At 46.7% G+C, this 25513-nt stretch overlaps 1 protein-coding gene across 2 annotated transcripts in view; it reads left to right on the top strand.

Annotated features, from left to right (window-relative positions):
- The window catches only part of GPSM1 (G protein signaling modulator 1), a 182483-nt gene that overhangs the window by 50537 nt on the left and 106433 nt on the right, over positions 1-25513 (top strand). For both annotated transcript variants that reach the window (XM_044306177.1, XM_044306178.1), the window contains 5 exons: positions 9000-9221; positions 12816-12951; positions 14317-14459; positions 16953-17076; positions 17883-17998. In XM_044306177.1, coding sequence (XP_044162112.1) covers positions 9000-9221; positions 12816-12951; positions 14317-14459; positions 16953-17076; positions 17883-17998 — 741 coding nt within the window. The remainder of the gene's footprint in view (positions 1-8999; positions 9222-12815; positions 12952-14316; positions 14460-16952; positions 17077-17882; positions 17999-25513) is intronic.

Genomic DNA, 25513 nt, shown 5'->3' with positions numbered 1-25513 from the left:
ATCAGGCATCTCAAACTGCGGCCCTCCAGCTGTTGTAAAACTACAACTCCCACAATGCCCTGCTGTAGGCTGATACCCGTAGGCTGTCCGGGCATGATGGGAGTTGTAGTTTTGCAACAGCTGGAGGGCCGCAGTTTGAGATGCCTGATTTAGATGTTAGATAGATATAAGATAGTTAGATAGCTACTAGATAGATATAGATAGATAGATATGAGATAGGAGAGGGAGAGATAGGAGAGGGAGAGATAGGAGAGGGAGAGAGAGAGAGAGATAGATATTACATAGACATTCTGCCACAAGAAAGCTCCTTCTGCCCCCTTCAAGTAGGGGTAGCAAGAAGATGGGGCAGAGGACGTGGAGTAACACAAGATGGCCGACTGCTGAGTCTGTAACCATGGAAACACATATAGAACAAAATCATATTCCTAGTTCCTGTCCTTGCTGACCTCCGCTTACGTTATGTGTCACCAGCACATCGAAAGTCCAAAAATTTCCAGCACATCGACTGCCTATAAAAACAAAATTTATTGGAGCACTTAAACCGGCATACAATAGGTGATACGCGTTTCGGGCGTCCACCTCGGCCCTATTAGTTGTATCATCCCACACCAAGGAAGCATGAACAATTTGGGCTGCCCTTGTCTTTTAAATTGTTCTTGTTTTCTTGGTGTGAGAGGATGTGACGGACGGCCCAAGTGGAGGCCCGAAATGTGTCGTCACCTTCATATTTTTTAATGGGCAGTCATAGTGCTGGACATTTTTGGACTTGCAAAACGCATCGCTCTGCAAGTAACCTGTGTACACAATGCGATTTCCTCAATCAAGACGGTTTGGAAAGTGGCAAACACTACATTAAACGCTGCAGCATGGCTTGGGAAATATCTTCCCTTCCAAGCTGACTGCTAGGACATGTATAATGTATAATATTCCAGTGCATTCGCTGGTCTGATACTTGTCCTAGCAACAACTGGAAATGATCACACCGGGAGGACCTGACTGATTCATTAAATGCTGTGATTGGATCTATTGTTTTTCTCTTTCTTTCTGAAAAGTAACCATGACAACAGAGAGAGACCCCGTGGAATACGGATGCGGGGCGTTCTCTGGTTACCATGGTATACACGGCCGGCGTGTGTTACAGACCCATACAATTACATTGATGAATGAATGTTCTCAGGTATTTCTAGTCAGTTGTCATATACAAAGAAAACCGCCTCACTAGCGCCACCTTCTGGAAGAGGCTCCCTATGAGTCAAAGTCAGACTTTTTAACAAGCTTTGGGGCATGACGAGGGAAAAAAGCTGGATATTTGGCTTTGCTGGTTTCCCTTGTCATGTCCCAAGTCAGACTCTTTCACAAGGTGGCGCCAGCGAGACAGTTCTCTTTGCATGAGAAAAACCTCTTTGCATATTATTTTCCCATGCAGCGTTACCGTGTCCATACACAGATGGTCTCCTTAAGGAGAGCCACTACCCCTCCTAGTCATTTGTCAGATATAACATAGAGCCTGACCTGGAGGATTCATCTGAGGTGGCAGACACCATTCAGGAGTTGTGTAGATCAGCGGTCCCCAACCGCCGGGCTGGGCCCTGGAAGATTGTTTGCCTGGCCTTGGCAATTAGGGCCGTCTTTAATGCGGTACATTATGGAAGCGCTTCATTAGTACAAAAGGACCAGGAAGCAGTGAAGGATCTGTACTCACCGCTTCCCGGTCCTTGGCTCGGCTGATGGCTGACATGGGGGGCTGATGGCTGACATGGGGGGCTGATGGCTGACATGGGGGGCTGATGGCTGACATGGGGGGCTGATGGCTGACATGGGGGGCTGATGGCTGACATGGGGGGCTGATGGCTGACATGGGGGTCTGATGGCTGACATGGGGGGCTGATGGCTGACATGGGGGGCTGATGGCTGACATGGGGGGCTGATGGCTGACAATGGGGGGTTGATAGGTGGCTAAAGGTTGGGGGGTTGATCTGAGGCATTGGGAGTCTGATCTGAGGTTTGATTAGTTATTTTCTTATTGTTCTCCTCTAAAACCTAGGTGCATCTTATAGGGTGAAAAATACGGTACAGTGCAGCAGAGACCCTAGTCAGTTTATATAACTTTAAAACTAAAGCACTCTTTCTGAAACTGGCAACAGTGGGTGCACGTCCGGATTATGTTCTGTAGCTCCACCTCAAGAACTGTAGATATTACACAAATTTTAGACAGCACTCCATGATAATGATGATAGAAAGTGATGATTTTATTTATATTATTTCAGCCGGACACAGTGGTACATAGGTTGCTTGCAATGTTTCGGGCTAAAATACGCCCTTCATCAGGCACTAGCAGGGCCACAGGATAGGTGTTGCCGGCCCCGACTAGCACCCCTAAGCCCCGCTCCAGAACCACGCCCCTTCCTCCCCACACCAGGTCCCTGGGAAAATTGTCTTGCATGAAACTGGTCCTTGGTGCAAAAAAGGTTGGTGACCACTGGTGTAGATCACTTACATTCTTGCAGACAAAGCCAACAACGTGGTCTCCCTGCAGCGTTTCTACAAAGGTACGTCAGTGCAGAAGTGCTACCATAATGTAGGTGCTCAGGAGGCGTATACCAGAGACAGGGCATCTGTCAGCAGCTTTGTCCCTATGACACTGACTGACCTGTTACTTGTGCTCTTGGCAGCTGAAGGCATCTGTGTTGGTCCCATGTTCATATGTGCCCGCATTGCTGAGAAAAATGATGTTTTAATATATGCAAATGAGCCTCTAGGAGCAATGGGGGCGTTGCCGTTACTCCTAGAGGCTCTTCTCTCCCCTCAGTACTATGTTCTTATTGGTGGCAGCAGTGACACAGTGGGGTTGGAGGGACTCTCTCCTTCTTAACTGTGCTGCTGAGGAGAACATGGCGCGCACTGAGAGTGGCGCGTGACATATTCTCTAACTGATACTAGGCTGCGCAGTAGTGCAGCCTAGTATTGGTAAATGGCAAATCCCGGTATCGTATCGATCCAGGTACAAAAGTATCAATTGGGCATCGATACTTCGACTCCTGGTGCAACCCTAATACGGACAAGTTTGCCCTAGTGACAGTTGCAAGCATGCAAAATGTCATTGCACTGTGTACCTCTGTGCCAAGGGATTGACTGTGAGGGAGCACGCTGTATTATTTACAAGGCACTTGCTGATACTGATTATTACAGTCCTGTACTGGCACTGTTTGTAGGCTTTGCTGGCACAGTTTTTAGGGAGTTACTCTGCTGGCATCGGTTGTGGGAGAGCACTCTGCTGGCACTGGTTGTGGAGAAGGACTCTGCTGGCACTGATTGCGAAAGGGCACTCGGCTGGCTCTGGTTTTGGGGGAACACTCTGTTGGCACTGGTCGTGGGGGAAAACTCTGCTTGCACTAATTGTGGACGAGCACTCTGCTGGCACTGGCTGTGGACGAGCACTCTGCTGGCACTGGCTGTGGACGAGCACTCTGCTGACACTGGCTGTGGACGAGCACTCTGCTGACACTGGCTGTGGACGAGCACTCTGCTGACACTGGCTGTGGACGAGCACTCTGCTGGCACTGGCTGTGGACGAGCACTCTGCTGGCACTGGCTGTGGACGAGCACTCTGCTGGCACTGGCTGTGGACGAGCACTCTGCTGGCACTGGCTGTGGACGAGCACTCTGCTGGCACTGGCTGTGGACGAGCACTCTGCTGGCACTGGCTGTGGACGAGCACTCTGCTGGCACTGGCTGTGGACGAGCACTCTGCTGGCACTGGCTGTGGACGAGCACTCTGCTGGCACTGGCTGTGGACGAGCACTCTGCTGGCACTGGCTGTGGACGAGCACTCTGCTGGCACTGGCTGTGGACGAGCACTCTGCTGGCACTGGCTGTGGACGAGCACTCTGCTGGCACTGGCTGTGGACGAGCACTCTGCTGGCACTGGCTGTGGACGAGCACTCTGCTGGCACTGGCTGTGGACGAGCACTCTGCTGGCACTGGCTGTGGACGAGCACTCTGCTGGCACTGGCTGTGGACGAGCACTCTGCTGGCACTGGCTGTGGACGAGCACTCTGCTGGCACTGGCTGTGGACGAGCACTCTGCTGGCACTGGCTGTGGACGAGCACTCTGCTGGCACTGGCTGTGGACGAGCACTCTGCTGGCACTGGCTGTGGACGAGCACTCTGCTGGCACTGGCTGTGGACGAGCACTCTGCTGGCACTGGCTGTGGACGAGCACTCTGCTGGCACTGGCTGTGGACGAGCACTCTGCTGGCACTGGCTGTGGACGAGCACTCTGCTGGCACTGGCTGTGGACGAGCACTCTGCTGGCACTGGCTGTGGACGAGCACTCTGCTGGCACTGGCTGTGGACGAGCACTCTGCTGGCTGTGGACGAGCACTCTGCTGGCACTGGCTGTGGACGAGCACTCTGCTGGCACTGGCTGTGGACGAGCACTCTGCTGGCACTGGCTGTGGACGAGCACTCTGCTGGCACTGGCTGTGGACGAGCACTCTGCTGGCACTGGCTGTGGACGCGCACTCTGCTGGCACTGGCTGTGGACGCGCACTCTGCTGGCACTGGCTGTGGACGCGCACTCTGCTGGCTGTGGACGAGCACTCTGCTGGCTGTGGACGAGCACTCTGCTGGCTGTGGACGAGCACTCTGCTGGCACTGGCTGTGGACGAGCACTCTGCTGGCATTGGTTGTGGGGGAAGGGTGTCAGGGTGAGGATAGGCCATCACTTCTAAAACCCTGAACAACCCCTTTAAGGCTTTCTGTACTGGACTGGACTAAATTTCACATAAAACACACTCCAAACATAAAATGATAGCAGATAACCTATAAGTGATGCCATGAATTGTGCGTCTTTCTATTTTGAATGTGCGTCCTGGCATCCGATCACTGAAGGCCTCCCAATGCCGGGTCTAATCAGCCAGCAAACAGGAATGTCATAATTCCATGCAAATGTGTGGAAATCCGGCTTTAACCCATGCACGTCTCATGCGGGCAGAGCAGATGAGAGTTTACAGCTTTAGCCTCTGGTCCAGCAGTTACAATAAAGCATCTTACAGATCATTGTCTTCTGATGTCTCCTTCTCAGGAACGTGGGTTATAAATCAGCCACGGGGTAAGGTCCCGGGCGGCGTCCTATGTGCTCATTCACAGGGTCCGAACTTTGTTTGTTAAAAAAGTGGACATTTCTGGGTGACAAAACATTAGGGGGAAAAACCCTTTACATTGGAGCTGTCTGTTCTTAGTCCAGGAGGTCCACACTGTATGTACGTGCCTGGACCTACAGCTTGTTGACTGCTGGATACCAGGACTGAGTTCACAGGTTTTGCTGTTTCTTTGCAGATAAAAAATAAATAAAAAATGCATTTCACATAAATGTGTGTGAGATTTGCTCCTGCTTGGTGTCATAGTAGATGGCGTAATATTACAGATCATCTGGTAATGCAATTCCATGTTATAATATTTAAGGGGAACCTACCGTCTGGTTTGAGGGCCACTAAAATGCAGTTAAACAGCTAAGGTTTAGGGTCCCAAACCTGCCACAGCAAACCCACCCCCGGAAAACGGTAGTAAATCAAAATGAAAACTTACCAGGACAAGAGTCCAGGACTCTTCTCCAGTGGCACTGGGCATGTGCGCACTGCGCTGATGAAGCCGCCTACAGTACACCTCTCTGTAGTGCACATCAGACACATGCGCAGTGAAGCAAAGTGTACAGTTCTCGGCCTAGTCAGTGCACTGCTCTGATGCCGCTGGAGAAGAGTCCTGGACTCCTTTTTCTCCTGATAAGTCAGATTCTTTTTTTTTTTTATACCCTTTGTAGGGATGGATGAGTTTGCCGTAGACGGGTGAGGGGGAGGAGGTGAGCTGTGACATCACCTTTTGTAAATGGTAAATCCTGTGTTACCTACTGTGTGTGTGTGTGTGTGTGTATATGTGTGTGTGTGTGTATATATATATATATATATATATATATATATATATATATATATATATATATATATGTATATGTATATGTGATATTGTAATTGTATTACAATCCTTCCTGTGATGATGATGAGATGACTGCTGAGAGGTGATCTCTACATATATGGTGATATGGAAAATCTTTAAAAAATGTTAAACACAAAAACTCAAGCTTAAAAGGAATTAAAACCATAAACGGAAGTATATTATTTTATTTTCTCATTTGTTTAAATTTTCTGGGTGTAGATTTTTTTAAATTTGTTTCTGTTCTTGTTTTTCGGTACATTTCTTCTTATCTGAGCTGTACATCTAGAGGGGTTATACATACACAGTATAAAAATACAATAAACAAGAAGCTATTAACAGGCTGGTACAGAGCGGGAGAGTTGAGAATAGATTGGAGGGGAGCGAGCGTGCTGGATGGGAGGCCACAGAGGAGAGTGTTGCAGTAGTCCAGGCGGGAGATGACGAGGGCATGCACTAGCATTTTAGCTGACTCCGGGGTGAGGAAGGAGCGAATACGAGAGACGTTTTTGAGTTGAAAGCATCAGGTGGAGGTGAGGGTTTGGATGTGTGGCTTAAAGGACGAGGCAGAATCCAATGTTACCCCCAGGCGCGGGCCTGCGAGACTGGAGAAAGCATTGTGCTATTAACTGTTATGGACAGGTCAGGTAGGGGGGCATGGGGGAAAGACAATGTTATACAGCAGCTGCATGGACCATAGGAACCTATAGTCTGGAAATGACTGATTAACTTCTATGAGAGAGTGTTGTGGGCATACTCCGTGACCTGGACAAAGGATATTGTGCAGGTAGGGGGAGGAGGTGAGCTGTGACTATTACCTATTATCAACGGTGGAAGGATCCTGTGATATCTATACCTATCACTTTAATCCTGCCTGTGATGATAATGAAATGATTGATGAGAGGTGATCCCTGCAGAACAGGAAGAGACAGACTAATGAGGCTCGGTGGCCATAGTGAAAACTGCAAGATTTCAGCTTTTTTTTTTAAACAAAATCACGACATTAGGTCATTTTCTGACGATAGATTGATAGACTGGTTAGACACGAGCCGTCTCTAATGCTTCCAGTGCCTTGCAGACACTTGAACGTGTGCGTACAATGTGCATCGGCTCCCTTGCTGTTTTTTATTTAATTTTTTTGGCATGACATTAAACATGTTTTATCAAAACTAAACTTCAAACATCACAGCTGACGTGAGGACGGTCGGCGAGCCTGCCTATCTTTTCACCAAAGCATTCCATTCTGCAACCTGACAAATGTTTCCGATAAACACGTCTATTTCCTTTGGTCGCAAGACCGCTATGTCTAAATCACAGAGAGGGGTCTTTTCTGGTTCAATTTACTTTATAATTTTTTTAACTAATTATTTGTATCACATTTTCTGGAAAATGACTCCCAAGTTCCAAATCTTACGTGACTTCCCAGACATGGATACATGGGAGTTTCTTACCCTTATGGGCTTTGTTTTCTTTAGGCTTTATTTTTAGGCTGCATTGATTTAGGTTTCTACGTCGTCATTTATTTATTTTTTCTGTCGAGAACAAAGATCTGTTCATATATCTAAAGCCTATTGGGCGGGGAGGGGGAGTCGCTTCATGGTGACCAGTCAATACGCACAAGCATCGCAGATATTAGCTTTACGTGTGAATTGCATGCAACTTTTTATTTTCGTAAAGGTGCACAATGTCTTATTCATATCGAATTTCTTTATATCCTATATGGTTGTGAGATAATCGCCAAAAGATGTTGAAAGTGGCAGCAGTTGGATGTACCTATATTTTGGCGCATACCAGTCTTTTCTGGAATAACACTATTGTGACATTATATGGCTATTCTGCATTTGTCACCAGTTTTCCCCTCTGAGGGCTCCATCTCTAATTGTCTGCTCTCCCTGAGCTAGTGATTGGAGGCAGTGGCGTACATAGAGTAAGGGCCCCATAGCAAGGATCAAACCAGGCCCCCACACAGGACAGAAGTATTTCTGCCTAAACCCCTTTCAATGACCCTTGGGCCATTTTTTCACTGCCTCGTTTGCTAAAAGTTGTTCCTTTACATTTAGAGGATAGAGTCCTGACCAAGTTTTCACCTCCAGTAGAAGAGGAGATAATCCCAACTAAGACTGGGCCCCATAGCAGTCGCATGGTCTGCCGCTATGGTAGTTACACCCCTGAATGGAGGCTAGCTGCTCTGATGTCTCCTATACACAGCACACACAGAGAAGAGGGGATACTGCTCCCCTGTTTCTCTATAGCACACCCTTAGGCCTCATACACATGACCATGTCCGTAAAATACAGACACCTTCCATGTGCAATCTACATTTTTCTTACTCCCATCACTAGAAATGACCATTTTTGTTTGTAATACAGAGAAAAATAGGACGTGTTCTATAATTTGCGGTATAGACACATGGATGCGGACAACACAAAGATGACATCCATGTGCTGTCCATTTATTTATTTTTTTGTGGTTGCGGACCTATAGAAATGAATGGGTTGGTGTGCAATCCGCGAAAAATGCGGAGGGGACACGGATGCAACATCCGGTTATGTGCATGAGACCTAAGCAGCACTATGGAGAGCATGATACAGCAGTGTAGCAGTGAGCCCAGTACTGGGGTGAGAGAGAAAACTTCCTAGATGCAGCAGCAGAAGAAGAAGTGGCTCATAAGTGGCGAAAGAGAGGCATTTTTCTATGATAGGATATATTACAAAGTTTATTATATTCACTTGTACTGTTGATTTATGCAAAGTTTGTTGAAACGACAGCGCCTAATAATACATTATTCTGTAAGAATGTATTAAAGCCATGATGACGGAGTCAAGATCACGCTCTTGTTTATAGATTATGGTACATAGGTTAAATGGTCAACACAAACTGTCAACATCAAAGAGACGACCCACAAAATGTAAAGTAGGAAAAATCTCATTGACCTGTTTAAAAAAAAAATATATAAAAAATATATATATTCTTATAATCTTGAGTCAGTAATATGTCTTTGTGTCTTGCAGGATGGAGGCCTCCTGTCTGGAGCTAGCACTCGAGGGGGAACGGCTTTGCAAAGCGGGTGATTTCAAAGCTGGCACTGCTTTCTTCGAAGCTGCTGTTCAGGTTGGAACCGAGGATCTGAAGACACTTAGTGCCATCTACAGTCAGCTGGGCAATGCCTACTTCTATCTGAAGGAATACTCCAAGGCTCTTGAGTATCACAAGCATGATCTAACACTTGCCAGGTGAGATGTGTTTAGTGAAGTATGAGGTTGCTTCTAGACATGTACATTTTTTTTAAACATACTGTATTTTTGCATTTGTTTTACCTCTGAGAAGGTATAATTATTATAATTTTTTTTGTTAACATGGAGGCCTATGCGCAATGTGTGCCATGGTATGCCTATACAGCAGGATACCTCAGAGGTATATGTCTGGAGACCCTTCCAATCTATCCTTAAAATGCAGGTGTATTGATGAGAATAGAACACAAATATAACGTGGCTCACCCGTGTCTGTTAGTGTGGTCAAGGTGCTCTGTTTTAAGGATGTTTCACCTGATCATCCAATATATTGATTGCGTAATAAAGAAAAAATAAAACAGGCACTCAACAGCTGGTATGTCTATAGTAGAATATTTATATAATAAAATGTACAATAAAATATCACATAAAATTTATAAAACATATAGAATATAACATAATAGTAAATGCACTGAGCTTATTTAGCTTGTCTGTAGTTGACAAGTGCTGTTGGGGTTCAGAAAATTGCTTACATCAATAAATGAATTGTGATATTAATAAGTGAAAATTTGTGAAATATTGATAATAATAAATATGAAAATATTATAATAATAATAATAATCTTTGTGAGAAAAAAGAGAAGAAATAATGGTGATGAACTGTGTCCATATAAAATTGTTGTAGCAACTTGTTGATTTCCCTACATCAATTTGAGTCCAGTATTTGGTAACACTGCTATAGCAGAGTGAAGATACAAATGTAGCAGCAACCAGAGTCCGCACTCCAAGTACAAGGATATAGGTAATATTCGGGTTATTTGAATGGGGCGTCCCCCTCACTGTAAACCCTCTTACCTTGACTTTTAGAATGCTTATCGCTGTGTAAGGTACTTTATAGCGCTCGGTTATAGAGCTTTTAAACTTCCCGCTTGTTGCTCTCCGGTCTCGGCGTTACCACGTGATGTTGATGCGTGTCACCTTCCAGGAAGCAGCATGCAGGGATTGCGTAATCTCGCGATAGTTTCAATCAGCTCCTCTATTGCTGGTATCCAGAGGCTTGTGTTCGCTGATAATAGTGCCGATAATTTGTAGATCTCTTTCCTCGGATTCAGATGGGTAGTATATCACTCGCAGGACCAGCCAGACGCGTTTCGAGGGGTCTCCCTCTTCCTCAGTGGCTATATTACGAGTGTCTCTACCCTCCTCTTTATATACTCCTCCATCACGAACCCCACCAAATACCCGGCAGGATTATTGATCTTCTTATATTAGCATTATATATTATACTCAAATGCATAATCACTATATATTCAATGCATACACTATATATCTCCATAGACAATTTAATTATAAATAACATTAATAAAAATGACATTTAATACAAATAAACTGAGTTAATAAAACTGAACAATAATGAACATAGATATGAATTGTTTAAATAGTTTAAAAGAACGTCTTTGGATAATCCTTCCTTCGTGTACTTCCCTATTTAATTGATATTTATCCTTATTCCATACTAGATTCTTCAGTTGTTACAATAGAAAAAACGCATCATTTTTAGGAAAAACGCATCATGCTTAAAAAACCGCATATGCGTTTTCGATGCGTTTTCTCCACCATAGGTTTCCCTATAATTTTTTATGTTGTCCCTAATGTTTAAGGACAAAAATAGATTATTTTAGAGACACAAAAAATGAATATTTCTTAATTCCCATCTTTGGGTTGTTTTGCAGAGTAGACTTAACACAATAGATAGGTGAATTTTGATACATTTGCACAATAGATGGATTTGCACGATAGATGGATGTATTTTGGGGAGGGGGCCCAACTCCGAGGGGAGATCTTGGTGCTGCTAAACAGCCCTACTCAGGATGTCACCATCAGAGGAGGGCACCCATCCCCAATGTCTACAAGAAGCCAAACAACTCAAAGTCCGAATTAAGTCCTCGTGGGAGGAGTGTTTCAAAATCAAAGATTCTTCTGGATTCCTGCCTCGACATCCTGGCGATATGGTCTCCCCCTCTCCAGTGCACATCCACTTTTTCAAAAGCTGCGAAGACCATACCCTCAGGGTTTTTATTATGATATTCTTTATAATGTAGTGAGAGAGAATGCTTCTCATAGCCATTTCTTATATTTGTAATGTGTTCTGACAGTCTTTTTTTCAGTGTACGTTTTGTTCGTCCAATGTATTGTTTTTTGCACTGACATTCTATAACATATAAGATATTAGTTGAGCTACACGTCAGAAATTCCTTTATTTTCCATGTAAAAGTGTTAACGCGTGATTGTATTTCAGTGGTCTTCTTGGGAAATGATGTTATTTTACATATTGCGCACTTCCCACATTTATAAAAGCCACTCAAATTCAACCAACCCTGCATGGATAATTTGTTCCTTTTATTTGGAACAGTTGGTGCTATTTTTAAGGACAAATTCTGGGCTCTTGAGTAAGTTATTTGAGGACCATTGCTAACCAAAGGGCCTATTAGTCTATCACTTAATAAATGATGCCAATGTTTCCTCACAATTCCTTCTATTTTTCTATGTTGTTTATTGAAGGGTAATATCATTCTCAACTGATCATTATTTTCTTCTTCTCTGTCCTTCTTTATCTTTTCTACAAAGAAGGTATCTCTATGCATATTATTGACTTTTGTGAGTGCTTTATCCAATACAGTGTTTGGGTAATTTCTCTCTAAAAAACGTTTTTTCATAATTTCGGCCTCAACTTCAAAATCTTTTACATCTGTACAATTCCTTTTTATACGTTTAAATTGGCCCTTTGGTACTTCAAGCAACCATCTTGGTAGATGGCAGCTGGAGAACAGTATATAGCTGTTTCGGGAGACCTCTTTTCTGATATGTACTGCAGATTAGCTGGTTATCCCGTACTTTAATTAGTAGGTCTAGGAATTCTATTCTCTCTATGTTTATATTGGCAGAAAACTTTAGATTATATGCATTGGTATCGATATTTGCAAGGAATATATCTAGATTTTCTCTTGTACCTTTCCAGATAAATAGGATATCATCGATAAACCTATGCCAGAGTACCAGGTCTGCCCCCAGGATGGGCAAGATCTCTTCACATTCCCAATTAGCCATAAATAAATTGGCATAACTGGGGGCAAACCTGGTACCCATGGCAGTTCCCCTGGTCTGGAGATAATAGTCCAGATTATAAGCGAAATAATTATGGGTTAGAATAAATTTTACCCCCTCCGCTATAAAGTCTATTTGTTTCTCAGGGAAATCACTATGTATCTTTAGTTGGTTCCTCAATGCCTGTATTCCCTGATTATGATTTATGACTGTATAGAGGGAACTTACATCTAAAGTCCCCAATATCCAGTCTGTTTCATATTTTAATCCCTCCACTATTTTAATAACTTGAGTTGTGTCTCTAATATATGCAAAAAAAAAAATTCACACTTGGCTGTAGGAGTTTGTCAATGTATTCTGACAAATTGGACGTTAGTGAACCTATGCCAGAGATAATTGGTCTACCAGGCGGGTTCATCTGGTCTGATGATTGATGAGAATAGCCTGCTGGTGTATAATGTAGTTTGTTTTGTTTTTTTCTTGTAATTTGTAGGTCCATTGGAGATCGCATTGGAGAGGCAAAAGCCAGCGGAAATCTTGGGAACACACTAAAGATCCTTGGTCAGTATGATGAAGCCATTGCTTGCTGTCAGAGGCATCTGGACATTTCTCGAGAGCAGGGAGACAAGGTACAAAATACAGTAGGATATTTGCAGCTTGCTCTCATAGTAGATCTATACGTTCTATAACTTAAAACCCCTTTAAGCCTGTGCAGATGTGAAGAGAGCCCCACTCAGCCCATGCCTGAAATATATACTGTAAATATATGGTTGACCCGGGAGACTGCTACATGATAAATATACTGTATGTACCAGCCTTCTGCTGCCTGAGGCGAAAACTAAAACGGTGCCCAACGGTGCCAATTTCTTAACCTTAAAGGGATTCTGTCACTAAGTTTTAGGCTATAGAGCTGCGGACATGCACGGTTAGATTGGCGCTAGCATGTCCGCAATATACTTGTCCTATAGGGCTGTGTGGTTTTATTTTCTTTAAAAAGGGATTTTAGAGATATGTAAATTAGTCTTGTAAGGTGCCCAAGGGTCTGTACAAACCTTCCTGGTGCCCAGCCACGCCCGCCTGTGAAGGAGCCCAGCACCACCGCCTATGTCCTCCGAATCTCCTCCTTTCGTCACCGATAGATTGCTGTAATCTCGCGATGCGCAGTGCCGGTATAGTGTTTCTTCCCTGTGCTGGCATCAGCCTCAGGGAAGGAACTGCGTATGCGCGAGATTAAAGCAATCCATCGGTGACGAAAGGAGGAGATTCGGAGGACATAGGCGGTGCTGGGCTCCTTCACAGGCGGGCGTGGCTGGGCACCAGGAAGGTTAGTGCAGCCCCTTGGGCACCTTACAAGACTAATTTACATATCTCTAAAATCCTTTTTTAAAGAAAATAAAACCACACAGCCCTATAGGACCAGTATATTGCAGACATGCTAGCGCCAATCTAGCCGTGCATGTCCGCAGCTCTATAGCCTAAAACTTGGTGACAGAATCCCTTTAACCCTTTGCCACAATGAAAAGCGTTCATTGCCCATGGCCCTTCTGCTGCCCCCATCTTGCCCCTACCTGGTGCTGCCTGAGGCGATCACCTGGCCTCATTGGTGGTGCGCCCCTGGTATGTATCATTTCCTCATGGACATAAGATGCACTTGCCGTAGACTGAATCAGTACCACTACAGTGCCAACACTATGCCAGTCCATCTTTAAATGTGTTTTCCTTTGGAGAGGGCACATACAAAGATGGAGCAGAGCTGAGTTTGTCACAGTACACAGATCATCTTGCTGTTCGAAATGACAGATATTGCAGATATTCACGAACTTCATTGCACAAAATAAACCGTCGATTGCCCAGTATAACTCTGCTACACTTGTATCATTTGTTTGCCTTTACCTATATGAAAGGTTTCAGAAATGATTTGTTGCGTTACACCACTGTGGATGAAACCTGAAATAGCGTGAACTGATTGATTACACTTTTCCCCGTGACTGCAGGTGGGTGAAGCTCGAGCATTGTACAATGCCGGGAACGTTTACCATGCTAACGGAAAGCAGTTGTCGTGGAACATGCCTCAGATCCCAGGAGACCTGTCCGAAGAGGTCAAGGAGACCTTGTTAAAGGCCACGGATTATTATGAGTGAGTAGTAAACCTTATGATTTTACTGTTGTCTCTGATATGACCAGGGGTGGACTGGCCATAGACCCTACAGGCAAATTTCCCAGGGGGCTGCAGGTTGGTGACATAACGGTCTGATGCTAGGGATCAGCAACCTTCGGCACGCCAGCTGTTGTGAAACTACAATTCCCAGCATGCTCCATTTATTTCTGTGAAAGTTCTGAGAAGAGCAGAGGAAGTATGCATGCTGGGAGTTGTAGTTTCACAACAGCTGGAGTGCCGGAGGTTGCCTACCCCTGCTTGAAGCATTAATCAATGCTAGGAGCATCAACTACTTATGCACCCGGCCAGTGGCTGCAGTGATGCAGTTGAATACTGTGGCGTGGGTGGCAGTATTTTGTGCAGCACTGTGATATTTGATTCTGCTGGGGCAGTATTTTATGCTGCAATATGGTGTTTGGTTCTGCTGGGGCGGTATTTTGTGCTGCACTGTGGTATTGCCTACTTGTGCTGCCCTGCCTTCTGTCAGTATGGACCCGCCTGCAACATGGGGACACTTTTTTACCATTCCGCCCTTGGATATGACATAGATATATATACCATGTAATCCAAAGGGTGACATTCCAGCTAAATGGTTTCAAATCTTGGTATGAGTATAAAAAGACCTCCAATCTACAACGACCTGTGATCGTGATCTATTAGCGCATATTTGTATAACGCACATACTTAGTACAGTTCCTCTTAACCTGGATCTACGGTCACATGATAGTCCGGGCTGAACACCAACAGTAAAGATGCTGCCTTGTTAATTTTTTTGTAAACTTTATAGAACTCTTTGCTTCAAGACTTAATATTATTTCTTAGGAGGAAAATAGACCAGACCTCAAAATTAAGACCTCAGCCTTCTAAACTTGTTCAGACCGCTAAGATGAATGCATACCCCTGTCAAACCCTAATGGTAACTAGCCCCCTAAAAGAAATCAACCCCCAGACCAGCCTCTAAAATTATTTCAGACCCCAGAACAGAACCCTGAAATTATTTAAACTCCAGACCAGCCCTTAAAAATAATCAAATACCAGAACAGACTGTTAAATAAATTGAAAACCCCAGACCAGACACTAAAATTAACTAGTTCCCAGATCACCAAAAATTATAAAACCACAGACTCTTAGGACTCTTCTTCCTAGGGCACGTGACGTCACATTCATGGGTCACGTGGCCTAGGCACAGCTCTGTCCCATTCAAATAAATGGGACTGAGCTCCGATACCAAGCACAGCTGCTGGCACCGTGCTAGGAAAGCTGCGAGCGAGTGCAGTGGTCTCTTCAGGTGGTCTCTTAGGATATGAAACTCCCAGAAAACCCCTTTAAAAATAATGACACCCTTGACCAGCTGTCACCGCCAGACATTTGAGAAGCTCTGACAGACGTTCTTCAGAACCTCCTGCTTGAGGTTCTTTTGTTTTGCTTTCATTTTGTCATCTCGTTTCCCTCTCTCAGCTGTCATCTAGTTGCACTGATTGCATCCCTTTAAATCCCCTCCCATACTGCATCACTTTTATACAACTTCCTGGAGTGTGTGCATGCTGGATGCTACAACTGATGCGTCTACAGATAAGTCTGTTCATTTATTTGTGTTTTCCTGTTTGCTTGATCCTAGGTGACCCTGACTCCCTCCGTATTAAGTGTAGGGAGCCGGTGGTCGTGTCCCCTCACTATTATAGGGTGTTCAGGTGTCATACAGTCGAGGAACGAGGATATGCAATTATCTATCATAGAGATTTTTGCATAGGCTGAGCAGTAAGGGAGAGAGCTAGGGCTGTTACAGGGCTTACCCATTGGTTCCTTAGTTTTGGATCAAGTCAGTCGGATCTTCATTTGTGTCTTCTAGTTTTCTGTACACCTTCCGTGACACTAGCCTCTAAAAATGTTCAAACCCCAAAATAGATCCCTAAATTAATCAGATCCCAGACCAAACCACAAAATTAATTCAGACTCAGAATATATATATATATATATAAAGGAAAACATATTTACTTACTGCTCTCAGGTCCTCACCACTTCCATGTACACCGTGATGCTGGCGGGTCTCACTACCTGGCTTGCCGGTACGGATAGTAGTTTCGCTAAATGCATTGGAGTAGATACTGCTCCCCCCCAATGTATGGCAACAGGTTTCGCTGTCCCTTCTCCGAATTCGGACAGCTGTCCGCCAGTCGAGTACCCAAAAAGGGATAGTCTGACGTACATGTATTTGTGTGTGGCTCTTGTAGACCTGAACAGAAGCAACATAATAACCCTCCTAGTGATAGCAGCTGGCGGCCATGATTTGTGTGTGCGCCCAGCACTGAAGTATGCCGGTCGCAGAGCCTTATGTATGTCACCCGCCTTAGAAAACGCTAGAAGGCCTACATTTTAGCTGCAGAGGACGTTTAGGATTTGTATGATGTGTAGATGGATGCTTGTTAACGCACCAGACACCTTCTCACGGTTACTGACCTCTCTGTTCTGCAGGAGAAATTTAGCTCTGGTGAAAGAGCTCGGTGACCGGGCCGCTCAGGGCCGAGCGTATGGAAATCTCGGTAACACGCACTACCTCTTAGGCAACTTCAACGAGGCCATCGCTTTTCATAAAGAGGTAAGTTGCCATAATATAGGTGCATTTAAAGCTCTATATCGCAATATAAGGCCTCATGCACACAACCTTATTTTGCATCCGGGCCCAGTCCGCATTTTTTTTGTGGATAGCACACGGATCCATTCGGTTCTATGAATCCGCATTAAAAAAACGTACCGCGTACCGATGTCATCCGTGTCTCCATTTGGCATATTATAGAACATGTCCTGTTCTCGGCCATATTGTGGACAATGCTAGCAATGGGAGTGAGAAAAATGTGCATTGGACACTGAAGGGATCAGTATTTTGCGGATCCGTGGTTTCCAGACTGCAGTACGGATACTGTTGTGTGCATGTGTGTGTAAAATAAATACTATACTATACCTCCGGCACTCCAGCTGTTGTGAAACTACAACCCCCAGCATGCTCCATTCATTTCTATAGGAGTTATGAGAACAACCAAGCAAGTGTGCATGTTGGGAGTCGTATTTTCACCACTGACCCCTGATGTAGGGTAAATGTGACATACAGTATACTTGGTGCGGTCACGCCGGCCACTCCGCTCGCAGTCGGTAAGGTTGCATTCACACTGCGTTTCATCGGTGATGCGCGTCGGGAGGTTGTCTGTCGTTCACCTCCATCGGATGTCACTGTATAGGCATAAGATGGCATCTGTCACCCATAGTTTCATAAGCATCAGCGCAGACGCACACTGCGTGCAGGGAGTATTGACTCGTTTACGATGCCACCATTGTCTTTTCACATAGACAAAAAGGGTGCGTGGGACTTTGGTAGATCAACGTGTTTTTTATGTCTATTTTCTGCAGAGATTGTCCATTGCTAAGGAGTTTGGAGATAAAGCTGCTGAGCGAAGAGCATACAGCAACCTGGGCAACGCTCATATATTCCTCGGCAAGTTTGACGCTTCAGCAGAGTATTACAAGTGAGTGGCAGCGCGCTGCAGTGTAGTGTTGCCTTGCTTTATTCTATCCTAGATGCATTTTCATTTTTGAGTGTCCAACGCGGCTGATCCCTCTTAGATTGGACACCCAATATCTCCCATGAACATAACTTCACCCCCCCAGAATCCATGAATGTATATAATCAGTATTCTGCAATCCTTTTCTTTGGAAATCCACATCTGTCTTCAGAATAAGGGTACTTTCACACTAGCGTTATTCTCAATACCGGAAAAAAACGCATCCGTTAGTCCCCATGCATTCTGAATGGAAAGTTCAGTGTGCATCAGGATGTCTTCCGTTCCGTCCCTTCTATGGTATTTGACCGGACAAAATCCCGGAACAATACCGCACTTGCCGGATCCAGCATTAATTTCTATTGAAATGCATTAATGCTGGATCCGGTTCCAAGTGTTTCGTAAATTGCTGCCGGATCCGGTTTTCCGGTGTGCGCATGCGCAGTTCTTTCTAGCTTTGAAAACATTAAATACCAAATCCGCTATTCCGGAGGATACCGGAAAGACGGATCCGGTATTTCAATGCATAAGTCTAACGGATCCGGAAAAAAAAAAGATATCCGTTTGCACACGGATTTCCAAGTCTGGCAGGCAGTTCCGGCAACGGAACTGCCTGTTGGATTCTTCTAACGCTAGTGTTAAAGTAACCTTAGGCCTCGTTCACACGTCGCCGATGACATCCTTGGCAAGATGATCAGTGGTTCATCCGTGAAGAATTGTCCATGAAGGATCCGTGTTTGGTCCTTGTGTCACGTTTTTGCGCTACATGTCATCCGTATTCCACAGACACTGCTAAGCTGAAAATTTAATTTGCAGAGCATCTCCTAGCAACAATCCGTGAAAACCATCCGGGTCTGTTCATGAAAAAACTGGAGAGTAACAATCTTAATCTCCTAGCAACCATCAGTGAAAAACGCATTGCATCCGGATACAATGTGTTTTTTTAACGCAAGCCCCATTCACTTCTATGGGCCAGGGCTGCGTGAAGAACTCTGAATATAGAACATGCTACGAATTTTTTAAAGACATACTTCTCTCTTTCTGGATTTTTGTCACGGTGCAGTTCACCGTGACGTGTGTTGCCGTGTAGGCTGGCTGCATGTCCCCTTGCGTACTGGCTGCAGGTTTCTGCGTAGGCTGGTTGCTAGGGGCTGCGTGCTGGCTGCGGTGTCTAGTGTGAACCTGCCCGTGTACCCCTTTCTGTTCCTTTATTCTGGTATCCGTGTATGCTGATTGCCAGGGGCAACGTCCGGTTCTGTTCCTGCGTGTCCAGCCTGTTCCTGGTAGGTAGGGGCCAAGCATTCCGGGACCTTCCTGGAGGTGCGACCAGTGAGCCCTCGGCCCAGTCGTCCCCACCATCCGGGGCTCTGTGCAGTACGGGGCTCACTGGCTCTGCCCTCCGGGTTTTGCTGTGGTCCTCCGGTACTTTCTGTCATGTCTGTTCTGTTGCCTGTAGGGCTGCAGCTAACGATTATTTGAATAATCGATTAGTTGTCGATCATTTCATCGATTAATCGGGAAAAAACACCAAAATGACAAAAAAAGGGGTTTATATAATTTTACTTGAAAAATTATGTTCAAAGGCCATATTAAAACAAATTGTGAATGGCACTGTTATGGGGGTCCTGTGGATGGCACTGTTATGGGGGACCTGTGGATGGCACTGTTATGGGGGATCTGTGGATGGCACTGTTATGGGGGACCTGTGGATGGCACTGTTATGGGGGACCTGTGGATGGCACTGTTATGGGGGATCTGTGGATGGCACTGTTATGGGGGACCTGTGGATGGCACTGTTATGGGGGATCTGTGGATGGCACTGTTATGGGGGATCTGTGGATGGCACTGTTATGGGGGATCTGTGGATGGCACTGTTATGGGGGATCTGTGGATGGCACTGTTATGGGGGATCTGTGGATGGCACTGTTATGGGGGATCTGTGGATGGCACTGTTATGGGGGATCTGTGGATGGCACTGTTATGGGGGATCTGTGGATGGCACTGTTATGGGGGATCTGTGGATGGCACTGTTATGGGGGATCTGTGGATGGCACTGTTATGGGGATCTGTGGATGGCACTGTTATGGAGGGTATCTGTGAATGGCACTTATGGAGGGGATCTGTGAATGGCACTTATGGAGGGGATCTGTGGATGGCACTGTTATTGGGGATCTGTGGATGGCACTGTTATTGGGGATCTGTGGATGGCACTGTTATTGGGGATCTGTGAATGGCACTGTTATGGGGGATCTGTGATGGACACTGTTATGGGGGATCTGTGGATGGCACTGTTATGGGGGATCTGTGGATGGCACTGTTATGGGGGATCTGTGGATGGCACTGTTATGGGGGATCTGTGGATGGCACTGTTATGGGGGATCTGTGGATGGCACTGTTATGGGGGATCTGTGGATGGCACTGTTATGGGGGATCTGTGGATGGCACTGTTATGGGGGATCTGTGGATGGCACTGTTATGGGGATCTGTGGATGGCACTGTTATGGAGGGTATCTGTGAATGGCACTTATGGAGGGTATCTGTGAATGGCACTTATGGAGGGGATCTGTGAATGGCACTTATGGAGGGGATCTGTGAATGGCACTTATGGAGGGGATCTGTGAATGGCACTTATGGAGGGGATCTGTGGATGGCACTGTTATTGGGGATCTGTGGATGGCACTGTTATTGGGGATCTGTGGATGGCACTGTTATTGGGGATCTGTGAATGGCACTGTTATGGGGGATCTGTGGATGACACTGTTATGGGGGATCTGTGGATGGCACTGTTATGGGGGATCTGTGGATGGCACTGTTATGGGGGATCTGTGGATGGCACTGTTATGGGGGATCTGTGGATGGCACTGTTATGGGGGACCTGTGGATGGCACTGTTATGGGGGATCTGTGGATGGCACTGTTATGGGGGATCTGTGGATGGCGCTGTTATAGGGAGGGGGATCTGTGGATGGCGCTGTTATAGGGAGGGGGATCTGTGGATGGCACTGTTATGGGGGATCTGTGGATGGCACTGTTATGGGGGATCTGTGAATGGCACTGTTATGGGGGATCTGTGGATGACACTGTTATGGGGGATCTGTGGATGGCACTGTTATGGGGGATCTGTGGATGGCACTGTTATGGGGGGATCTGTGGATGGCACTGTTATGGGGGATCTGTGGATGGCACTGTTATGGGGGATCTGTGGATGGCGCTGTTATAGGGAGGGGGATCTGTGGATGGCGCTGTTATAGGGAGGGGGATCTGTGGATGGCACTGTTATGGGGGATCTGTGGATGGCACTGTTATGGGGGATCTGTGAATGGCACTGTTATGGGGGATCTGTGGATGACACTGTTATGGGGGATCTGTGGATGGCACTGTTATGGGGGATCTGTGGATGGCACTGTTATGGGGGGATCTGTGGATGGCACTGTTATGGGGGATCTGTGGATGGCACTGTTATGGGGGATCTGTGGATGGCGCTGTTATAGGGAGGGGGATCTGTGGATGGCGCTGTTATAGGGAGGGGGATCTGTGGATGGCACTGTTATGGGGGATCTGTGGATGGCACTGTTATGGGGGACCTGTGGATGGCACTGTTATGGGGGATCTGTGGATGGCACTGTTATGGAGGGTATCTGTGAATGGCACTTATGGAGGGGATCTGTGAATGGCACTTATGGAGGGGATCTGTGAATGGCACTTATGGAGGGGATCTGTGAATGGCACTTATGGAGGGGATCTGTGGATGGCACTGTTATGGGGGATCTGTGGATGACACTGTTATAGGGGATCTGTGGATGGCACTGTTATGGGGATCTGTGGATGGCACTGTTATGGGGGATCTGTGGATGGCACTGTTATGGGGGATCTGTGGATGGCACTGTTATGGGGGATCTGTGGATGGCACTGTTATGGGGGATCTGTGGATGGCGCTGTTATAGGGAGGGGGATCTGTGGATGCACTGTTATGGGGGATCTGTGGATGGCACTGTTATGGGGGATCTGTGGATGGCACTGTTATGGGGGATCTGTGGATGGCACTGTTATGGGGGACCTGTGGATGGCACTGTTATGGGGGATCTGTGGATGGCACTGTTATGGAGGGTATCTGTGAATGGCACTTATGGAGGGGATCTGTGAATGGCACTTATGGAGGGGATCTGTGGATGGCACTGTTATGGGGGATCTGTGGATGGCACGGTTATGGGGGATCTGTGGATGGCACTGTTATGGGGGATCTGTGGATGGCACTGTTATGGGGGATCTGTGGATGGCACTGTTATGGGGGATCTGTGGATGGCACTGTTATGGGGGATCTGTGGATGGCACTGTTATGGGGGATCTGTGGATGGCACTGTTATGGGGGATCTGTGGATGGCACTGTTATGGGGGATCTGTGGATGGCACTGTTATGGGGGATCTGTGGATGGCACTGTTATGGGGGATCTGTGGATGGCACTGTTATGGGGGATCTGTGGATGGCACTGTTATGGGGGATCTGTGGATGGCACTGTTATGGGGGATCTGTGGATGGCACTGTTATGGAGGGTATCTGTGAATGGCACTTATGGAGGGTATCTGTGAATGGCACTTATGGAGGGTATCTGTGAATGGCACTTATGGAGGGTATCTGTGAATGGCACTTATGGAGGGGATCTGTGGATGGCACTGTTATTGGGGATCTGTGGATGGCACTGTTATTGGGGATCTGTGAATGGCACTGTTATGGGGGATCTGTGGATGACACTGTTATGGGGGATCTGTGGATAGCACTGTTATGGGGGATCTGTGGATGGCACTGTTATGGGGGATCTGTGGATGGCACTGTTATGGGGGATCTGTGGATGGCACTGTTATGGGGATCTGTGGATGGCGCTGTTATAGGGAGGGGGATCTGTGGATGGCGCTGTTATAGGGAGGGGGATCTGTGGATGGCACTGTTATGGGGGATCTGTGGATGGCACTGTTATGGGGGACCTGTGGATGGCACTGTTATGGGGGATCTGTGGATGGCACTGTTATGGAGGGTATCTGTGAATGGCACTTATGGAGGGGATCTGTGAATGGCACTTATGGAGGGGATCTGTGAATGGCACTTATGGAGGGGATCTGTGGATGGCACTGTTATGGGGGATCTGTGGATGACACTGTTATGGGGGATCTGTGGATGGCACTGTTATGGGGGATCTGTGGATGGCACTGTTATGGGGGATCTGTGGATGGCACTGTTATGGGGGATCTGTGGATGGCGCTGTTATGGGGGATCTGTGGATGGCGCTGTTATGGGGGATCTGTGGATGGCACTGTTATGGGGGACCTGTGGATGGCACTGTTATGGGGGATCTGTGGATGGCACTGTTATGGAGGGTATCTGTGAATGGCACTTATGGAGGGGATCTGTGAATGGCACTTATGGAGGGGATCTGTGGATGGCACTGTTATGGGGGATCTGTGGATGACACGGTTATGGGGATCTGTGGATGGCACTGTTATGGGGGATCTGTGGATGGCACTGTTATGGGGGATCTGTGGATGGCACTGTTATGGGGGATCTGTGGATGGCACTGTTATGGGGGATCTGTGGATGGCACTGTTATGGGGGATCTGTGGATGGCACTGTTATGGGGGATCTGTGGATGGCACTGTTATGGGGGATCTGTGGATGGCACTGTTATGGGGGATCTGTGGATGGCACTGTTATGGGGGATCTGTGGATGGCACTGTTATGGGGGATCTGTGGATGGCACTGTTATGGGGGATCTGTGGATGGCACTGTTATGGGGGATCTGTGGATGGCACTGTTATGGGGGATCTGTGGATGGCACTGTTATGGGGGATCTGTGGATGGCACTGTTATGGGGGATCTGTGGATGGCACTGTTATGGGGGATCTGTGGATGGCACTGTTATGGGGGATCTGTGGATGGCACTGTTATGGGGGATCTGTGGATGGCACTGTTATGGGGGATCTGTGGATGGCACTGTTATGGGGGATCTGTGGATGGCACTGTTATGGGGGATCTGTGGATGGCACTGTTATGGGGGATCTGTGGATGGCACTGTTATGGGGGATCTGTGGATGGCACTGTTATGGGGGATCTGTGGATGGCACTGTTATGGGGGATCTGTGGATGGCACTGTTATGGGGGACCTGTGGATGGCACTGTTATGGGGGACCTGTGGATGGCACTGTTATGGGGGACCTGTGGATGGCACTGTTATGGGGGACCTGTGGATGGCACTGTTATGGGGGACCTGTGGATGGCACTGTTATGGGGGATCTGTGGATGGCACTGTTATGGGGGATCTGTGGATGGCGCTGTTATGGGAGGGGGATCTATGGATGACACTATATAGCATCTTATGCTATATGTGCCATACACAGATCCCCCTCCCCATAACAGCCCGGCCCCTCCGCTCACAGCAGTATTCCTTAACCGGCAGTAACTTTTACTTTAAATCACTGCATCTTCTTTTACCTAACAATGAAGCTCCAGTAACGGACAGAGCGGGCGGCGGCGGCGTAACGTCACTTACTCACGTGACTTTATGAATGAAGCAGGCGGCGCATTGTAAGTTAGTAAAGATGCGGTGATCTAAAGTTCAAGGACCTGCAGGCATAGCGCCTGACTGCCCGCTCCCCCCGCATAGCAACTAATCGGCCGATTATTCGATAACGGGATTAGTTGACAACGAATCCCGTTATCTAATATTATTGATAACGTTGATTAATCGTTGCAGCCCTAGTTGCCTGTGACCTGCTCGTAGTAGGTCCCGGAGGTCTGCCTTGGACCGCCGGCACGTGACGGTTTTTTCTTCGCCGTCCCATGTGTCCCTACGTTACACCAGGGCCCTGTGTGGCGATCTCCGTCCTGCCAGCTCTCCGACATGACATATCTCAGCTGTGCCGCCGTCTCTGCACAGCTGCATCACTTTGCGGCTCATTTCTGCCGAATGATCTGTAATTAGATTGATTTAACTCGGATGTCAATGTGCATTACGCAGTCCTGGAGATTACTGTGCAGCCTCTCAGGCTGATGAGCGCTGCCTGGCCGCAGTAGTGGGCCACGCCGCGGCTACACACAAATCACACAGCATATAATCCACATTAAGAGACTTTCCAGCCCTTTCAAGCAGCACATTTCTTTTTGAAAAGAAACCACAATCGAAGTCCCACCTGTGAGGTCCAGGGTTAGAGAATTTTTCCATATTGAAGTCATTATGGGAGAAATGCCACAAAAAGCCTCACAAGGCTATGCCGTGGTTTGGGGGGAAACCAAAAAAAAAAACCATTAGCTCTGCATAGGAAGCTCATGTCTGCTACTTAAAGGGGAGATTTGGTCCAAATTATCTGATGTTTCATAATCTATATAGCCCCTTTGGTACAGCTCGGAGATTTGTTACCGAGACCACAAACTACATATTGACCTGCGTGGCACTTGGCTTAGAGTTTTGTATCTGCAGGGTACTTACCATAGAGG

This window comes from Bufo gargarizans, chromosome 9 (assembly GCF_014858855.1).
Source record: "Bufo gargarizans isolate SCDJY-AF-19 chromosome 9, ASM1485885v1, whole genome shotgun sequence".
NCBI classification, from domain to species: domain Eukaryota; kingdom Metazoa; phylum Chordata; class Amphibia; order Anura; family Bufonidae; genus Bufo; species Bufo gargarizans.
This window is presented reverse-complemented; position numbering and strand designations above follow the sequence as displayed.